Source organism: Heptranchias perlo, chromosome 10 (assembly GCF_035084215.1).
Source record: "Heptranchias perlo isolate sHepPer1 chromosome 10, sHepPer1.hap1, whole genome shotgun sequence".
In the NCBI taxonomy this organism is placed as follows: Eukaryota; Metazoa; Chordata; class Chondrichthyes; order Hexanchiformes; family Hexanchidae; genus Heptranchias; species Heptranchias perlo.
Window position 1 is genome coordinate 83,923,656 of NC_090334.1, and position 20,228 is coordinate 83,943,883.

Below are 20,228 nucleotides of genomic sequence, written 5' to 3' on the forward strand. Positions count from 1 at the left end.
CGTGTCGATGCCCAGTCCCCGCGTGTCGACCACGTGTCGATGCCCAGTCCCCGCGTGTCGACCACGTGTCGATGCCCAGTCCCCGCGTGTCGACCACGTGTCGATGCCCAGTCCCCGCGTGTCGATGCCCAGTCCCCGCGTGTCGATGCCCAGTCCCCGCGTGTCGATGCCCAGTCCCCGCGTGTCGATGCCCAGTCCCCGCGTGTCGATGCCCAGTCCCCGCGTGTCGATGCCCAGTCCCCGCGTGTCGATGCCCAGTCCCCGCGTACCTCATCCGGCGCTCCACAGACATGGCGCAGATGTTGCGCCACCTGCTGTCCAGGCTCCGCGTGGTCTGTTGGATGGAGTTGCATTCCGTCTCCGTGTCTGTGTCGCTCAGGAGGCTGTCGCAAAGGTTCAGCACTGACGACACGCCCACACTGTGCTGCTCGATGTCGCGCTGCAGCTCCTGAAACAAGATGGGGGGCAGGGTCAGCACACGGTCCAAAGCACAGCCCACCACCAGGGAGGGCGAAGGTCACCGCTCGGCCCAAAGCACAGCTCACCACCGGGGAGGGCGAAGGTCACCGCTCGGCCCAAAGCACAGCTCACCACCGGGGAGGGCGAAGGTCACCGCTCGGCCCAAAGCACAGCCCACCACCGGGGAGGGCGAAGGTCACCGCTCGGCCCAAAGCACAGCTCACCACCGGGGAGGGCGAAGGTCACCGCTCGGCCCAAAGCACAGCTCACCACCGGGGAGGGCGAAGGTCACCGCTCGGCCCAAAGCACAGCTCACCACCGGGGAGGGCGAAGGTCACCGCTCGGCCCAAAGCACAGCCCACCACCAGGGAGGGCGAAGGTCACCGCTCGACCCAAAGCACAGCTCACTACCGGGGAGGGCAAAGGTCACCATTTGACCCAAAGCACAGCTCACTACCGGGGAGGGCGAAGGTCACCGCTCGACCCAAAGCACGGCTCACCACCGGGGAGGGCAAAGGTCACCGCTCGACCCAAAGCACGGCTCACCACCGGGGAGGGGTGAGGAAAGGGCAGACAAAGTGAAATTCTGCAGTCCAGAGAAAAGAGGGTTCAGGCACTTTCATCGTTCAATATCGGGGGGGCGGGGGCGGGGGGAGAAGGTTGGGGGTGGTCGGGGGGGGGGGGGGGGGGAAGGAAAATCTCTCAGACGCACTTGAAGCTCAATGAGCCCAACACAAGAGACTGGAATGTAAACCAGGGAGATACTGGGGGAGATTTCACTAATTACAATCCAGGCTTGGGAGCACATATCAGGAATTCTGGGGGAAAGCTTAGTGCACACAATCGCACAAACACACACACACCCATCCATACACACAATCGCACACACCCACCCATACACACACCCAACAACAACTTGCATTTATATAGCATTTTTAACGTAGTAAAACATCCCAAGGCTTTACAGGAGCGATCAGACAAATTTCACATGGAGCCACTTAAGGAGATATTAGGACAGATGACCAAAAGCTTGGTCAAAGAGGTAGGTTTTAAGGAGCGTCTTAAAGGAGGAGAGAGAGGCGGAGAGGTTCAGGGAGGGAATTCCAGAGCTTAGGGCCCAGGCAGCTGAAGGCACGGCCGCCAATGGTGGAGTGATGGAAATCGGGGATGCACAAGAGGCCAGAAATGGAGGAGCGCAGAGATCTCAGAGGGTTGTAGGGCTGGAGGAGGTTACAGAGATACAAACACATACTAACGTATATATACAAACCCAAGCTCATACACACACACACACACACACACACACACACACACGCCAACATACAGAGACATTGTTACAAACATATGCAAATACACACACAGATACTGACGTATACACATCCACACTAACACAAATATACACACCCATGCACCCAAACACACACCCATATACACAAATACACACACACACACACACACACTATGGACTATGTACTAGTGCAATCCGAGTCTCCATTCACTGAGCTGGGTGAAGTGTGGCCCTCACTCTTGCCTCGGCCGGGTTCAACTAAAAGGGGCTGAACCTGGGACTTGCTGATCTACACAACTCAGTCCCAAACCAGACAGAACATCAAATCCTTCCAACTTAGAATAGTAAACAATTTTACAACACCAAGTTATAGTCCAGCAATTTTATTTTAAATTCACAAGCTTTCGGAGATTTTCTCCTTCCTCAGGCAAATGTTTCAAGATTGGTCAGAACATTGAATACAGGAGTTGGGATGTCTTGTTGAAGTTGTACAAGACATTAGTAAGGCCACACTTGGAATACTGTGTACAGTTCTGGTCACCCTATTATAGAAAGGATATTATTAAACTAGAAAGAGTGAAGAAAAGATTTACTAGGATGCTACCGGGACTTGATGGTTTGACTTATAGACTGGGACTTTTTTCCTGGAACTTAGAATAGAATCATAGAAGTTCACAACATGGAAACAGGCCCTTCGGCCCAACATGTCCATGTCGCCCAGTTTAGACCACTAAGCTAGTCCCAATTGCCTGCACTTGGCCCATATCCCTCTATACCCATCTTACTCATGTAACTGTCCAAATGCTTTTTAAAAGACAAAATTGTACCCGCCTCTACTACTGCCTCTGGCAGCTCGTTCCAGACACTCACCACCCTTTGAGTGAAAAAATTGCCCCTCTGGACCCTTTTGTATCTCTCCCCTCTCACCTGAAATCTATGCCCCCTCGTTATAGACTCCCCTACCTTTGGGAAAAGATTTTGACTATCTACCTTATCTATGCCCCTCATTATTTTACAGACTTCTATAAGATCACCCCTTAACCTCCTACTCTCCAGGAAAAAAGTCCCAGTCTATAAGTCAAACCATCAAGTCCCGGTAGCATCCTAGTAAATCTTTTCTTCACTCTTTCTAGTTTAATAATATCCTTTCTATAATAGGGTGACCAGAACTGTACACAGTATTCCAAGTGTGGCCTTACTAATGTCTTGTACAACTTCAACAAGACATCCCAACTCCTGTATTCAATGTTCTGACCAATGAAACCAAGCAAGCCGAATGCCTTCTTCACCACCCTATCCACCTGTGACTCCACTTTCAAGGAGCTATGAACCTGTACTCCTAGATCTCTTTGTTCTATAACTCTCCCCAACGCCCTACCATTAACGGAGTAGGTCCTGGCCCGATTCGATCTACCAAAATGCATCACCTCACATTTATCTGAATTAAACTCCATCTGCCATTCATCGGCCCACTGGCCCAATTTATCAAGATCCCGTTGCAATCCAAGATAACCTTCTTCACTGTCCACAATGCCACCAATCTTGGTGTCATCTGCAAACTTACTAACCATTCCTTCTAAATAACTTGCTCAGTCATTTCAGCAACCACAGGCTGTGTGCACACAGACACCAGTGTGTACACATATCAGGGTACACAGGCCTAGGGACCACGGGCTGAGTACACACAGACTCCGTTATGATGTCCTCACTGTGGGTCAGTATCCTCCCGACACTCAGTTCCTCACACACCTGAGGAACAGTTACTTGGGAGAGTGATCGGAGTGTAACCAGAACCTGGGGAACCCCGACCCAGCCAGAGTCTGAATCTTCAGGAGAGAGAGAGTAAGGGACAGAGAGAGAGTGAGAGAGAGTAAGGGACAGAGAGAGAGTGAGAGAGAGTAAGGGACAGAGAGAGAGTGAGAGAGAGTAAGGGACAGAGAGAGAGTGAGGGAGAGTAAGGGACAGAGAGAGAGTGAGAGAGAATAAGGGACAGAGAGAGAGTGAGAGAGAGTAAGGGACAGAGAGAGAGTGAGAGAGTAAGGGACAGAGAGAGAGTGAGAGAGAGTAAGGGACAGAGAGAGTGAGAGAGAGTAAGGGAGAGTGAGACAGACAGAGAGAGAGAGGGAGAGAGAGAACATTTACCAGGAGCTCACTCAGTAACCAGTTAAAATAAAACCTGACTGACACGGGAGCTCAGGTAAAGTGATCACCTGCGGGTAACCAGAGCTTATTCATCATTAAGCAGGAGCCCAGTCTCCCTCCCTCCCATCACCACTGGCAGCTTCACAATCCAGCTCAAAGCAGGAGAAGGTTAAAGTGACATCAATTATTAACCACTTTCTATTTTTAGATCAGAGGCACAAGCTGAAGATAACAAGTAGAAGATAAGTTCACTCCTTCCATGTTATAGAGCTTCATCTTTCGTCAAAGTGTTTTCTGCGTCCTCCAGCACACCCTGGGCTAGCAGGTCCAATAGACATTCCCAGCAAGTGAGCCCGGATAGTGAGCGCTGGCAAGCTATTTGGCTGTGGGAAACATCACAGCCACGTCCGATCCCATCCTTACCCTCTCTCCACCCACGTACGCTGTGATTCTGTGCTCAGCAGTCCACCGGTTCTTGGAGTGACCTCAAGAACACTCACCAGCAGTGTCAGATCCCCACTCACCCAGACAGCCCGCTCTCCCTGCAACTCCACCCCCCTCCCCCTCCCCCTCCCCCCCCCCCGGATCTCCTCCCCCCCCCACTCCTCCGCACCTTGTCCCCACTCCCTCCGCCCGCTCTCCCTGCAACTCCGTCCCCACCCCTTTATCAATTCCTTTCAAAATCCTAGAAATTTCAATCAAATCTCCCCTTAACCTTCTATATTCCAGGGAATACAAGGCTAGTTTATGTAATCTCTTCTCACAATCTAATCCTTGGAGCCCTGGTAATATTCTGGTGAATCTGGGCTGCACTCCCTCCAAGGCCAATATCTCCTTCCTAAGGTGCGGTGCCCAGGACTGTACACAGTGCTCCAGGTGTGGTCTATCCGGGGCTTTGTATAACTGGAGCAAAACCTCCTCCCCTTTATATTCCAGCCCTCTAGTTATAAAGGCCAGCATTCCATTGGCCTTTTTGATTATTTTTTGTACCTACTGCATTTTAGTGATCTGTGCACCTGGGCCCCTAAATCTCTTTGAACTATTCCGAACTTTTCACCATTTAAAAAGTACTCGGATCGATCCTTTTTTGATCCAAAATGGATGATCTCACACTTACCTGTGTTGAAATCCATCTGCCACAGTTCTGCCCACCCACTTAATCTATCAACGACTCTTTGTAATTTTGTGCTCTGGTCTCCACTACTTTCTATGCCACCAATCTTTGTGTCATCGGCAAACTTGCACATTTGGCTCTCTATTGTGTTCTCTAAGTCATTAATAAATATAATGAATAGTTGAGGCCCCTCTTCAGACAAAAGCTGTGGAGGCTGGGGGTCAATTGGAGCTTTCAAGACTGAGATCGATAGATGTTTGTGGGATAAGGGGATCAGGGGTATGGAGCAAGGACGGGCAAATGGAGTTGAGGTACAGATCAGCCATGATCTAATTGATTGGCGGAACAGGCTCGAGGGGCTGAATGGCCTCCTCCTGTTCCGATGTATCATAGAAAGGTTACTGCACGGAAGGAGGCCATTTGGCCCATCGAGTCCGTGCCGGCTCTCTGCAAGAGCGATCCAGCTAGTCCCACTCCCCCGCCCTATCCTCGTAGCCCTGTAAATTTTTTCCTTTCAAGTACTTATCCAGTTCCCTTTTGAAGGCCATGATTGAATCTACCTCCACCTTCCCCTCGGGCAGTGCATTCCAGATCATAACCACTCGCTGTGTAAAAAAGTTTTTCCTCATGTCACCTTTGGTTCTTTTGCCAATCACCTTAAATCTATGTCCTCTGGTTCTTGACCCTTCCACCAATGGGAACAGTTTCTCTCTATCTACTCAGTCTGGACCCTTCATGATTTTGAATACCTCGATCAAATCTCCTCGCAACCGTCTCTGTTCCAAAGAGAACAACCCCAGCTTCTCCAGTCTATCCACATAACTAAAGTCCCTCATCCCTGGAATCATTCTAGTAAATCTCTTCTGCACCCTCTCTAAGGCCTTCACATCTTTCCTAAAGTGCAGTGCCCAGAACTGGACACAATACTCCAGTTGTGGCCGAACCAGTGTTTTATAAAGGTTCATGATGACTTCCATACTTTTGTACTCTGTGCCTCTATTTATAAAGCCCAGGATCCCGTATGCTTTTTTAACCGCTTTCTCAACCTGCCCTGTCACCTTCAACAATTTGTGCACATATACCCCCAGATCTCTCTGTTCCTGTACCCCTTTTAGAATTGTGCCCTCTAGTTTATATTGCCTCTCCTCGTTCTTCCTACTGAAATGTATCACTTCGCATTTTTCTGCGTTAAATTTCATCTGCCACGTGTCCGCCCATTCCACCAGCCTGTCTATATCCTCTTGAAGTCTATCACTATCCTCCTCACTGTTCACTACATTTCCAAGTTTTGTGTCATCGCCAAATTTTGAAATTGTGCCCTGCACACCCAAGTCCAAGTCATTAATATATATCAAGAAAAGCAGTAATCCCAGCACCGACCCCTGGGGAACACCACTGTACACCTCCCTCCAGTCCAAAAATCAATCGTTCACCACTACTCTCTGTTTCCTGTCCCTTAGCCAATTTTGTATCCATGTTGCTACTGTCCACTTTATTCCATTGGCCAAAATTTTGATGACAAGCCCATTATGCGGCACTTTATCAAACACTTTTTGAAAGTCCATATACATCACATCAACTGCATTGCCCTCATCGACCCTCTCTGTTACCTCATCAAAAAACTCTATCGGATTCGTTAAACACTATTTGCCTTTAACAAATCCGTGCTGGCTTTCCCTAATCAATCCACACTCGTCCAAGTGACTGTTAATTCTGTCCCGGATTATCGTTTCTAAAAGTTTCCCCACCATTGAGGTTAAACTGACTGGCCTGTAGTTGCTGGGTTTATCCTTACACCCTTTTTGAACAAGGGTGTAACATTTGCAATTCTCCAGTCCTCTGGCACCACCCCCGTATCTACGGATGTTTGGAAGATTATGGCCAGTACCTCCGCAATTTCCACCCTTACTTCCCTCAGCAGCCTAGGATGCATCCCATCCAGACCAGGTGATTTATCTACTTTAAGTACAGCTAGCCTTTCTAGTACCTCCTCTTTATCAATTTTTAGCCCATCCAGTATCTTAACTACATCTTCCTTTACTGAGACTCTGACAGCATCTTCTTCCTTGGTAAAGACAGATGCAAAGGTCTCATTTAGTACCTCGGCCATGCTCTCTGCCTCCCTGAGTAGATTTCCTTTTTGGTCCCTAATCGGCCCCATCCCTCCTCTTACTACCCATTTACTGTTTATGTGCCTGTAGAAGACTTTTGGATTCCCTTTTATGTTTGCCACCAGTCTATTCTCATACTCTCTCTTTGCCCCTCTTATTTCCTTTTTCACTTCCCCTCTGAACTTTCTATATTCAGCCTGGTTCTCACTTGTGTTATCAACCTGACATCTGTCATACACCCCTTTTTTGAGTTTCATCTTACTCTCTATCTCTTTCGTCATCCAGGGAGCTCTGGCTTTAGTTGCCCTCCTTTCTCCCGCGTGGGAACGTACCTGGACTGTACCCGAACCATCCCCTCCTTAAAGTCCACCCACTGTTCAATTACAGTTTTACCTGCCAATCTTTGATTCCAATTTACCCGGGCCAGATCAGTTCTCATCCCACTGAAATTGGCCCTCCTCCAATTGAGTATTTTCACTTTAGAGTGGTCCGTGTCCTTTTCCATAGCAATTCTAAATATTATGATATTATAATCGCTGTTCCCTAAATGCTCTCCCACTGGCACTTGCTCCATTTGGCCCACCTCATTCCCCAGAACCAAGTCCAGCAATGCCTCCTTCCTCATTGGGCTGGAAATGTACTGGTTAAGAAAGTTATCATAGAATCATAGAATCATAGAAGTTTACAACATGGAAACAGGCCCTTCGGCCCAACATGTCCATGTCGCCCAGTTTATACCACTAAGCTAGTCCCAATTGCCTGCACTTGGCCCATATCCCTCTATACCCATCTTACCCATGTAACTGTCCAAATGCTTTTTAAAAGACAAAATTGTACCCGCCTCTACTACTGCCTCTGGCAGCTCGTTCCAGACACTCACCACCCTTTGAGTGAAAAAATTGCCCCTCTGGACCCTTTTGTATCTCTCCCCTCTCACCTTAAATCTATGTCCCCTCGTTATAGACTCCCCTACCTTTGGGAAAAGATTTTGACTATCGACCTTATCTATGCCCCTCATTATTTTATAGACTTCTATAAGATCACCCCTAAACCTCCTACTCTCCAGGGAAAAAAGTCCCAGTCTGTCTAACCTCTCCCTGTAAGTCAAACCATCAAGTCCCGGTAGCATCCTAGTAAATCTTTTCTGCACTCTTTCTAGTTTAATAATATCCTTTCTATAATAGGGTGACCAGAACTGTACACAGTACTCCAAGTGTGGCCTCACCAATGCCCTGTACAACTTCAACAAGACATCCCAACTCCTGAACACATTTCAAAAATTCCTCCCCCTCTGTGCCCCTTATATTATTATTACTATCCCAGTCTATATTAGGATAGTTGAAGTCCCCAGTTATCACTACTCTCTAGATTTTGCACTTCTCTGTAATTTCTCTGTAATTTCCCTGCATCTATCTCCTTCCCACTAGTTGGTGGCCTATAGAATACACCCAGTAGTGTAATGGCACCTCTATTGTTTCTTAACTCTAACCAAATAGATTCTGTCCTTGACCCCTCCAGGACATCCTCTCTCTCCAGCACTGCAATATTCCCATTAATCAATATTCCCCCCCCCACCACCCCTTTCTTTCCTTCCCCAACTTTCCTGAACACCTTGTATCCAGGAATATTTAGTCTCCAATCCTGCTCTTTTTTGAGCCAGGTCTCCGTTGTTGCCATGACATCATATTCCCGTGTGGTTATTTGTGCCTGCAGCTCACCGACCTTGTTTACCACACTTCGTGCGTTTAAACACATGCACTGTAAACCTATCTTAGACTTTCTTGTACTCTCTCTTAGTCTGACCCCACCTAATACGATTACTTGCTCTCGTGAATCTTTGTCCCCCAATCCTTCATGTCCCTTGTTTCTCCTTTCCAATGTTACATCCTCGTGCCCATCCACCTGCCAAATTAGTTTAAACTCCCCCGCCCCCCCCCACCAACACAGCACTAGTGACCCTCCCCGCGAGGACATTGGTCCCAGCTCCGTTGAGGTGCAACCCGTCCAGCCTGTACATGTCCCATCTTCCCCAGAACTGGTCCCAATGCCCTCGCCCTCCCTCCTGCACCATCTCTCGAGCCACACATTCGTCTGCTCTATCCTCTTATTTCTATACTCATTAGCACGTGGTACTGGGAGTAATCCAGAGATTACTACCTTTGTAATAGGCTCAAGGGGCTGAATGGCCTCCTCCTGTTCCTATGTAACAGGCACGAGGGGCTGAATGGCCTCCTCCTGTTCCTTTGTAACAGGCTCAAGGGGCTGAATGGCCTCCTCCTGTTCCCATGTAACAGGCACGAGGGGCTGAATGGCCTCCTCCTGTTCCTATGTAACAGGCTCGAGGGGCTGAATGGCCTCCTCCTGTTCCTATGTAACAGGCACGAGGGGCTGAATGGCCTCCTCCTGTTCCTTTGTAACAGGCTCGAGGGGCTGAATGGCCTCCTCCTGTTCCTTTGTAAGAGGCTCGAGGGGCTGAATGGCCTCCTCCTGTTCCTATATAACAGGCTCGAGGGGCTGAATGGCCTCCTCCTGTTCCTCTCCCACTCACCTGCTGCTCTGCAAGTTTCTTCTCAATTTCCTGATCGTCGCAGATGTTGTAAACGACGGGCTTGGAGAGTTCGGACTCGATGCGAGAGAGCCAGGTGCGCAGGCTGCTCATCTCCCTGTTGAGGAGCTGCACGGAGCACAGAGTGTCCTTCAACTTCTTCACCCTGAGAGGGAACGAGAAATTCACAAGGGATCAGGCAACGACCATCCCACGGAGAAGAGAGTTGTCCAGCTCCTGACCTCCATAACACTCTGCGGCTCAGTCACACGGGCCACGGTGGGGGCGCGGGGGAGGGTGCCTGCCATCAACCAATGTATCACATAGAATCACACAGCACAGGAAGAGGCCATTCAGCCCATCGTGCCTGTGCCGGCTCTTTGAGAGAGCTATCCAATGAGTCCCACTCCCCCCTGCCCTTTCCCCGTAGCCCTGTAAATTTTTTCCTTTCGAGTATTTTTCCAACTCCCTTTTGAAAGTTTCAATTGAATCTGCTTCCACCGCCCTTTCAGGCAGCGCATTCCAGATCAGAACAACTCGCTGCGTAAAAAAAATATTTCCTCATCTCCCCTCTGGTTCTTCTGCCAATTATCTTAAATCTGTGTCCCCTCCTGCCACTGGAAACAGTTTCTCCTGATTTACTCTGTCAAAATCCTTCATGATTTTGAACACCTCTATCAAATCTCCCCTTAACCTTTTCTGCTCTAAGGAGAACAATCCCAGCTTCTCCAGTCTCTCCACATAACTGAAGTCCCTCACCCCTGATACCATTCTAGTAAATCTCCTCTGCGCCCTCTCTAAGGCCTTGACATCCTTCCTAAAGTGTGGTGCCCAGAATTGAACACAATACTCCAGCTGAGGCCTGACCAGTGTTTTATAAAGGGTTCAGCATAACTTCCTTGCTTTTGAACTCTACGCCTCCAATATTAAAGCCCAGGATTTTTTAAAACAGCCTTCTCGCCTTTTCTGCCACCTTTAAGGATGTGACATGAAGACGATTGATGTGGGAATTCAGAGTGACTGCCTGCCCTCAAGCCCCCTGCCCTCCCATCCCCTCCCCTCCCCTCCCCTCCCCTCTCCTGAAGGCCCCGGCTCTTGCTGAGCCACGGGTTTCAGAAGTCACCGGCCTCCCTCTGGCCATTCCTCATGTGCGAGGCTCGGCAGCCAGCGTCAGCAGGCTATTCAACCACGGCAAGCATCGCGGCCGGGCCCCGATCCTGTCCTCACCCTCTGTCGACATGCAGACATGCACTTTCCTTCAGCGGTGAACAGACGGTGATCGGGAGCGCGAACCCCGGCCGATAGTCGATCTCCCGCCCACCCCACCCCCGACCCTAAGCCAGTCGCGCGGAGGCCAATGGCAGCGACCTTATTGCCGAGATCAGCTAACTCGGCAGGGCCTGAACCTGGGACCGTCTGGTCTGTCGGGCTCAGTGCCACTCTGGGCCCGCGTGGGCACGTTTACCCACAGTGATCCGGGACCGCCTCGACACGTCCAAAATACCATCCACCATCGTATCCTCACAATCACACAGAGGAATTAAACCCGCTCAGTGTTAAAGGTTAAACGTTGAGGGTCTTGAATTGGGTCGGCCGTGGCTCAGTGGCTGCACTTCAGAGTCACAAGGTCATGGGTTTGAGCCCCAAATGATCCAGGCTGACTCTCCCAGTCCAGTACTGAGGGAGCGCCGCGCTGTCGGAGGGTCAGTACTGAGGGAGCGCCGCACTGTCGGAGGGTCAGTACTGAGGGAGCGCCGCGCTGTCGGAGGGTCAGTGCTGAGGGAGCGCCGCACTGTCGGAGGGGCAGTGCTGAGGGAGCGCCGCACTGTCGGAGGGGCAGTGCTGAGGGAGCGCCGCGCTGTCGGAGGGTCAGTACTGAGGGAGCGCCGCGCTGTCGGAGGGTCAGTACTGAGGGAGCGCCGCAGTGTCGGAGGGTCGGTACTGAGGGAGCGCCGCACTGTCGGAGGGGCGGTACTGAGGGAGCGCCGCACTGTCGGAGGGTCAGTACTGAGGGAGCGCTGCACTGTCGGAGGGTCAGTACTGAGGGAGCGCTGCACTGTCGGAGGGTCAGTACTGAGGGAGCGCCGCACTGTCGGAGGGTCAGTACTGAGGGAGCGCCGCACTGTCGGAGGGTCAGTACTGAGGGAGCGCCGCACTGTCGGAGGGGCGGTACTGAGGGAGCGCCGCACTGTCGGAGGGTCGGTACTGAGGGAGCGCCGCACTGTCGGAGGGTCGGTACTGAGGGAGCGCCGCACTGTCGGAGGGTCAGTACTGAGGGAGCGCCGCACTGTCGGAGGGTCAGTACTGAGGGAGCGCCGCAGTGTCGGAGGGTCAGTACTGAGGGAGCGCCGCACTGTCGGAGGGTCGGTACTGAGGGAGCGCCGCACTGTCGGAGGGTCAGTACTGAGGGAGCGCCGCACTGTCGGAGGGTCTGTACTGAGGGAGTGCTGCACTGTCGGAGGGTCAGTACTGAGGGAGTGCTGCACTGTCGGAGGGTCAGTACTGAGGGAGTGCTGCACTGTCGGAGGGTCAGTACTGAGGGAGCGCTGCACTGTCGGAGGGTCAGTACTGAGGGAGCGCCGCACTGTCGGAGGGGCCGTCTTTTGGATGAGAAATTAAACAGGTGGGTGTAAAAGATCCCATGGCACTATTTCGAAGAAGAGGAGGGGAGTTCTCCTGGCCAATATTTATCCTTCAACCAATACCAGCTCCCTCCCAGTGCACCACTGAGTCCCCCTCCCCCCAGTGCGTCACCGGCCCCCTCCCCCCAGTGCGTCACCGGCTCTCTCCCCCCAGTGCGTCACCGGCCCCCTCCCCCCAGTGCGTCACCGGCTCCCTCCCCCCAGTGCGTCACCGGCCCCCTCCCCCCAGTGCGTCACCGGCTCCCTCCCCCCAGTGCGTCACCGGCTCCCCCTCCCCCCAGTGCGTCACCGGCCCCCTCCCCCCAGTGCGTCACCGGCCCCCTCCCCCCAGTGCGTCACCGGCTCCCCCTCCCCCCAGTGCGTCACCGGCCCCCTCCCCCCAGTGCGTCACCGGCTCCCCCTCCCCCCAGTGCGTCACCGGCCCCCTCCCCCCAGTGCGTCACCGGCTCCCTCCCCCCAGTGCGTCACCGGCCCCCTCCCCCCAGTGCGTCACCGGCCCCCTCCCCCCAGTGCGTCACCGGCCCCCTCCCCCCAGTGCGTCACCGGCTCCCCCTCCCCCCAGTGCGTCACCGGCTCCCTCCCCCCAGTGCGTCACCGGCTCCCCCTCCCCCCAGTGCGTCACCGGCTCCCCCTCCCCCCAGTGCGTCACCGGCTCCCTCCCCCCAGTGCGTCACCGGCTCCCCCTCCCCCCAGTGCGTCACCGGCTCCCTCCCCCCAGTGCGTCACCGGCTCCCTCCCCCCAGTGCGTCACCGGCTCCCTCCCCCCAGTGCGTCACCGACTCTCTCCCCCCAGTGCGTCACCGACTCTCTCCCCCCAGTGCGTCACCGGCTCCCTCCCCCCAGTGCGTCACCGGCTCCCTCCCCCCAGTGCGTCACCGGCTCCCTCCCCCCAGTGCGTCACCGACTCTCTCCCCCCAGTGCGTCACCGGCTCCCCCTCCCCCCAGTGCGTCACCGGCTCCCTCCCCCCAGTGCGTCACCGGCTCCCTCCCCCCAGTGCGTCACCGGCTCCCCCTCCCCCCAGTGCGTCACCGGCCCCCTCCCCCCAGTGCGTCACCGACTCTCTCCCCCCAGTGCGTCACCGGCTCCCCCTCCCCCCAGTGCGTCACCGGCTCCCCCTCCCCCCAGTGCGTCACCGGCTCCCTCCCCCCAGTGCGTCACCGGCTCCCTCCCCCCAGTGCGTCACCGGCTCCCTCCCCCCAGTGCGTCACCGGCTCCCCCTCCCCCCAGTGCGTCACCGGCTCCCTCCCCCCAGTGCGTCACCGGCTCCCCTCCCCCCAGTGCGTCACCGGCTCCCCTCCCCCCAGTGCGTCACCGGCTCCCCCTCCCCCCAGTGCGTCACCGGCTCCCCTCCCCCCAGTGCGTCACCGGCTCCCTCCCCCCAGTGCGTCACCGGCCCCCTCCCCCCAGTGCGTCACCGGCCCCCTCCCCCCAGTGCGTCACCGGCTCCCCCTCCCCCCAGTGCGTCACCGGCCCCCTCCCCCCAGTGCGTCACCGGCTCCCCCTCCCCCCAGTGCGTCACCGACTCCCCTCCCCCCAGTGCGTCACCGGCTCCCCCTCCCCCCAGTGCGTCACCGGCCCCCTCCCCCCAGTGCGTCACCGGCTCCCCCTCCCCCCAGTGCGTCACCGGCCCCCTCCCCCCAGTGCGTCACCGGCTCCCCTCCCCCCAGTGCGTCACCGGCTCCCCCTCCCCCCAGTGCGTCACCGGCTCCCCCTCCCCCCAGTGCGTCACCGGCTCCCCCTCCCCCCAGTGCGTCACCGGCTCCCCCTCCCCCCAGTGCGTCACCGGCTCCCTCCCCCCAGTGCGTCACCGACTCTCTCCCCCCAGTGCGTCACCGGCTCCCTCCCCCCAGTGCGTCACCGACTCTCTCCCCCCAGTGCGTCACCGGCTCCCCCTCCCCCCAGTGCGTCACCGGCTCCCTCCCCCCAGTGCGTCACCGACTCTCTCCCCCCAGTGCGTCACCGGCTCCCCCTCCCCCCAGTGCGTCACCGACTCTCTCCCCCCAGTGCGTCACCGGCTCCCTCCCCCCAGTGCGTCACCGACTCTCTCCCCCCAGTGCGTCACCGGCTCCCTCCCCCCAGTGCGTCACCGACTCTCTCCCCCCAGTGCGTCACCGACTCTCTCCCCCCAGTGCGTCACCGGCTCCCTCCCCCCAGTGCGTCACCGACTCTCTCCCCCCAGTGCGTCACCGACTCTCTCCCCCCAGTGCGTCACCGACTCTCTCCCCCCAGTGCGTCACCGACTCTCTCCCCCCAGTGCGTCACCGACTCTCTCCCCCCAGTGCGTCACCGACTCTCTCCCCCCAGTGCGTCACCGGCTCCCTCCCCCCAGTGCGTCACCGACTCTCTCCCCCCAGTGCGTCACCGGCTCCCTCCCCCCAGTGCGTCACCGGCTCCCTCCCCCCAGTGCGTCACCGACTCTCTCCCCCCAGTGCGTCACCGGCCCCCTCCCATGCACACATAGTCTAACCTACTCTCCCACATCCACTTATCTACAGCCTGCAATCTATAAATCCCCTCCCCCAACAGTCCTGTAAACACACAGGCACAAACACTCAGTGTCAGCAAATCATCCCTTTCATCAATACCAAGCCTAGCGGAAAATAAAGATTTGTCCACAAATCAACTTCCTGTTTGGACCACGACTCAGTCTGACATGAACCAAAGGAAGAATCGACCGAGCACCGTGGTCCTTCCCCGTGGGTCCGGAGACTCACCAAGGATCCCCCCCTCCCTGTCTCCCGGTGTATTTCAGGGCTGCTCAGGCTGGTATCTCCCTTCAACAAATGACCTTTCAAGTCGATGCTTTCATCAGCGTACAGGGAGGCTCGGAGCAGGAACAATGCAAATCAAATCAAGACCATTTTGTCCGCATCCTTTAATGAGGCAGACAGTATTCCTGTGTCCGTGTGTGTACACACACATATACACACACACGTGCACACGCATGCAGAGATGCACGCACGCAGGGACGCAGAGGCACATGCAGGCGCACACACACGCGCACATGCAGACACACGCGCATACACAGGCACACACGCGCACACACACGCGCACATGCAGACGCACACACGCGCATACACAGGTGCACACGCGCATACACAGGCGCACACGCGCATACACAGGCGCACACACAGGCGCACATATACAGGCGCACATATACAGGCGCACACACAATACAGTGCATTTGGAACCGAATCAAATCTCTGTCGAATGAACTAATCAAGCACGGCCAACATGAAGTGATGTTGGTACAAAACACACAGCTTACCGTCAAACACGGGATCGAGCTTCACAGGATCACTCTGAGCTCTGGATTCAAACCGAACTAGTGTCCAGGAGATACCTGGCTGAGGAATCAGCACGGTGCTGCATTTCCCAGGTGAGAGACACAGAGAGGAGAGAGAGGGGAGAGAGAGGGGAGAGAGAGGCCTCACCAGCAAAGCAGGCTCTACCCTGTAATCTATGCACACACACATGTAACACTGCACAAGGCAAATTATTCTATCCCACCCCCTCCTCCATCCCCAGCCCAGCCTGCACCAACCCCTCCCCCTCCCCTCTCAGGTTTCACTGGAATGATGCCGATCAGCCAATTTAAAAGGGTACCAGATCCCGATCGTCACGGTAACTGCGAGGGGCGTCCTGGAGTCACCTACAAAGCCACTTGTAAATAGCCTCTCAGAGATGACTGGGACAACGACTGTCCTCGACAGGCAGGACGCACAGACTGGGCCCCGGCTTAAACCAGCTCCACAGCAAACAGCTGATCCCATCAACTGTCAGTCACCAGGCCCTGCACAATTCAGCTCCATCATTTAACACAACACATTCCCACAGAGAAAAGTCACACAGGCGCAGTCTCTGTCTCAACAGAGTCATTCAACTGGATTACAGATCAGAGGCAGCGAGAATTTACAACCAGCACAGAGGAGAAAGGGCCACATCAGTCCCAGCACACCTCGCTACAACAGGGCGGAGGGTCCCAGCTCACCTCGCTACAGCGGGGCGGACAGTCCCAGCTCACCTCACCACAACAGGGCGGACAGTCCCAGCACACCTCACTACAACAGGGCGGAGGGTCCCAGCTCACCTCATTACAACAGGGCGGAGGGTCCCAGCTCACCTCACTACAACAGGGCGGACAGTCCCAGCTCACCTCACTACAACAGGGCGGACAGTCCCAGCACACCTCACTACAACAGGGCGGAGGGTCCCAGCTCACCTCACTACAACAGGGCGGACAGTCCCAGCACACCTCACTACAACAGGGCGGAGGGTCCCAGCTCACCTCATTACAACAGGGCGGAGGGTCCCAGCACACCTCACTACAACAGGGCGGAGGGTCCCAGCTCACCTCATTACAACAGGGCGGAGGGTCCCAGCTCACCTCACTACAACAGGGCGGACAGTCCCAGCACACCTCACTACAACAGGGCGGAGGGTCCCAGCTCACCTCATTACAACAGGGCGGAGGGTCCCAGCACACCTCACTACAACAGGGCGGAGGGTCCCAGCTCACCTCATTACAACAGGGCGGAGGGTCCCAGCTCACCTCACTACAACAAGGCGGACAGTCCCAGCACACCTCACTACAACAGGGCGGAGGGTCCCAGCTCACCTCACTACAACAGGGCGGAGGGCCCCAGCACACCTCACTACAACAGGGCGGAGGGTCCCAGCTCACCTCATTACAACAGGGCGGAGGGTCCCAGCACACCTCACTACAACAGGGCGGAGGGTCCCAGCACACCTCACTACAACAGGGCGGACAGTCCCAGCTCACCTCACTACAACAGGGCGGACAGTCCCAGCTCACCTCACTACAACAGGGCGGAGGGTCCCAGCACACCTCACTACAACAGGGCGGACAGTCCCAGCTCACCTCACTACAACAGGGCGGACAGTCCCAGCTCACCTCACTACAACAGGGCGGACAGTCCCAGCACACCTCACTACAACAGGGCGGACAGTCCCAGCTCACCTCATTACAACAGGGCGGACAGTCCCAGCTCACCTCATTACAACAGGGCGGACAGTCCCAGCTCACCTCATTACAACAGGGCGGACAGTCCCAGCTCACCTCATTACAACAGGGCGGACAGTCCCAGCTCACCTCACTACAACAGGGCGGACAGTCCCAGCTCACCTCATTACAACAGGGCGGACAGTCCCAGCTCACCTCATTACAACAGGGCGGACAGTCCCAGCTCACCTCATTACAACAGGGCGGACAGTCCCAGCTCACCTCATTACAACAGGGCGGACAGTCCCAGCTCACCTTACTACAACAGGGCGGACAGTCCCAGCTCACCTCATTACAACAGGGCGGACAGTCCCAGCTCACCTCACTACAACAGGGCGGAGGGTCCCAGCACACCTTACTACAGCGGGGCGGACAGTCCCAGCTCACCTCACTACAACAGGGCGGAGGGTGCCAGCACACCTCACTACAACAGGGCGGACAGTCCCAGCTCACCTCACTACAGCGGGGCGGACAGTCCCAGCACACCTCGCTACAACAGGGCGGACGGTCCCAGCACACCTCACTACAACAGGGCGGACAGTCCCAGCTCACCTCACTACAGCGGGGCGGACAGTCCCAGCACACCTCACTACAACAGGGCGGAGGGTCCCAGCTCACCTCACTACAACAGGGCGGAGGGTCCCAGCACACCTCGCTACAACAGGGCGGAGGGTCCCAGCTCACCTCACTACAACAGGGCGGACAGTCCCAGCTCATCTCACTACAACAGGGCGGAGGGTCCCAGCACACCTCGCTACAACAGGGCGGACAGTCCCAGCACACCTCACTACAACAGGGCGGACAGTCCCAGCACACCTCACTACAACAGGGCGGACAGTCCCAGCACACCTCACTACAACAGGGCGGAGGGTCCCAGCTCACCTCACTACAACAGGGCGGACAGTCCCAGCTCACCTCACTACAACAGGGCGGACAGTCCCAGCTCACCTCACTACAACAGGGCGGAGGGTCCCTGCACACTCCGCGACAACAGGGCGGACAGTCCCAGCACACCTCACTACAACAGGGCGGACAGTCCCAGCACACCTCACTACAACAGGGCGGACAGTCCCAGCACACCTCACTACAACAGGGCGGACAGTCCCAGCACACCTCATTACAACAGGGCGGACAGTCCCAGCACACCTCACTACAACAGGGCAGACAGTCCCAGCACACCTCATTACAACAGGGCGGACAGTCCCAGCACACCTCACTACAACAGGGCGGACAGTCCCAGCACACCTCATTACAACAGGGCGGAGGGTCCCAGCACACCTCACTACAACAGGGCGGACAGTCCCAGCTCACCTCACTACAACAGGGCGGACAGTCCCAGCTCACCTCATTACAACAGGGCGGAGGGTCCCAGCACACCTCACTACAACAGGGCGGACAGTCCCAGCTCACCTCACTACAACAGGGCGGACAGTCCCAGCTCACCTCACTACAACAGGGCGGACAGTCCCAGCACACCTCACTACAACAGGGCGGACAGTCCCAGCTCACCTCGCTACAACAGGGCGGAGGGTCCCAGCACACCTCACTACAACAGGGCGGACAGTCCCAGCTCACCTCACTACAACAGGGCGGACAGTCCCAGCACACCTCACTACAACAGGGCGGACAGTCCCAGCTCACCTCACTACAACAGGGCGGACAGTCCCAGCACACCTCACTACAACAGGGCGGACAGTCCCAGCACACCTCACTACAACAGGGCGGACAGTCCCAGCACACCTCACTACAACAGGGCGGAGGGTCCCAGCACACCTCATTACAACAGGGCGGAGGGTCCCAGCTCACCTCACTACAACAGGGCGGACAGTCCCAGCTCACCTCATTACAACAGGGCGGAGGGTCCCAGCTCACCTCACTACAACAGGGCGGACAGTCCCAGCTCACCTCACTACAACAGGGCGGACAGTCCCAGCTCACCTCACTACAACAGGGCGGACAGTCCCAGCACACCTCACTACAACAGGGCGGACAGTCCCAGCTCACCTCGCTACAACAGGGCGGAGGGTCCCAGCACACCTCACTACAACAGGGCGGACAGTCCCAGCACACCTTACTACAACAGGGCGGACAGTCCCAGCTCACCTCGCTACAACAGGGCAGAGGGTCCCAGCACACCTCACTACAACAGGGCGGACGGTCCCAGCTCACCTCGCGACAACAGGGCGGAGGGTCCCAGCACACCTCGCTACAACAGGGCGGAGGGTCCCAGCTCACCTCGCGACAACAGGGCGGACAGTCCCAGCACACCTCACTACAACAGGGCGGACGGTCCCAGCTCACCTCGCGACAACAGGGCGGAGGGTCCCAGCACACCTCACTACAACAGGGCGGAGGGTCCCAGCACACCTCACTACAACAGGGCGGAGGGTCCCAGCACACTCCGCGACAACAGGGCGGACAGTCCCAGCACACCTCACTACAACAGGGCGGACAGTCCCAGCACATCTCACTACAACAGGGCGGACGGTCCCAGCACACCTCACTACAACAGGGCGGACAGTCCCAGCTCACCTCACTACAACAGGGCGGACAGTCCCAGCTCACCTCATTACAACAGGGCGGAGGGTCCCAGCACACCTCACTACAACAGGGCGGACAGTCCCAGCTCACCTCACTACAACAGGGCGGACAGTCCCAGCTCACCTCACTACAACAGGGCGGACAGTCCCAGCACACCTCACTACAACAGGGCGGACAGTCCCAGCTCACCTCACTACAACAGGGCGGAGGGTCCCAGCACACCTCATTACAACAGGGCGGAGGGTCCCAGCTCACCTCACTACAACAGGGCGGACAGTCCCAGCTCACCTCACTACAACAGGGCGGACAGTCCCAGCTCACCTCACTACAACAGGGCGGAGGGTCCCAGCTCACCTCATTAC

The 20,228-nt window shown here is 56.0% G+C and overlaps 1 protein-coding gene across 1 annotated transcript in view; it reads right to left on the minus strand.

Moving 5' to 3' along the window:
• LOC137326740 (nesprin-2-like) overlaps nucleotides 1–20,228 on the minus strand; it is a 246,195-nt gene that overhangs the window by 19,334 nt on the left and 206,633 nt on the right. The window contains exons 46-47 of the mRNA XM_067992112.1: nucleotides 9,663–9,825; nucleotides 270–448 (exon numbers count right to left, since the gene is read on the minus strand). Of these exons, the coding sequence (XP_067848213.1) occupies nucleotides 270–448; nucleotides 9,663–9,825 (342 nt within the window). The remainder of the gene's footprint in view (nucleotides 1–269; nucleotides 449–9,662; nucleotides 9,826–20,228) is intronic.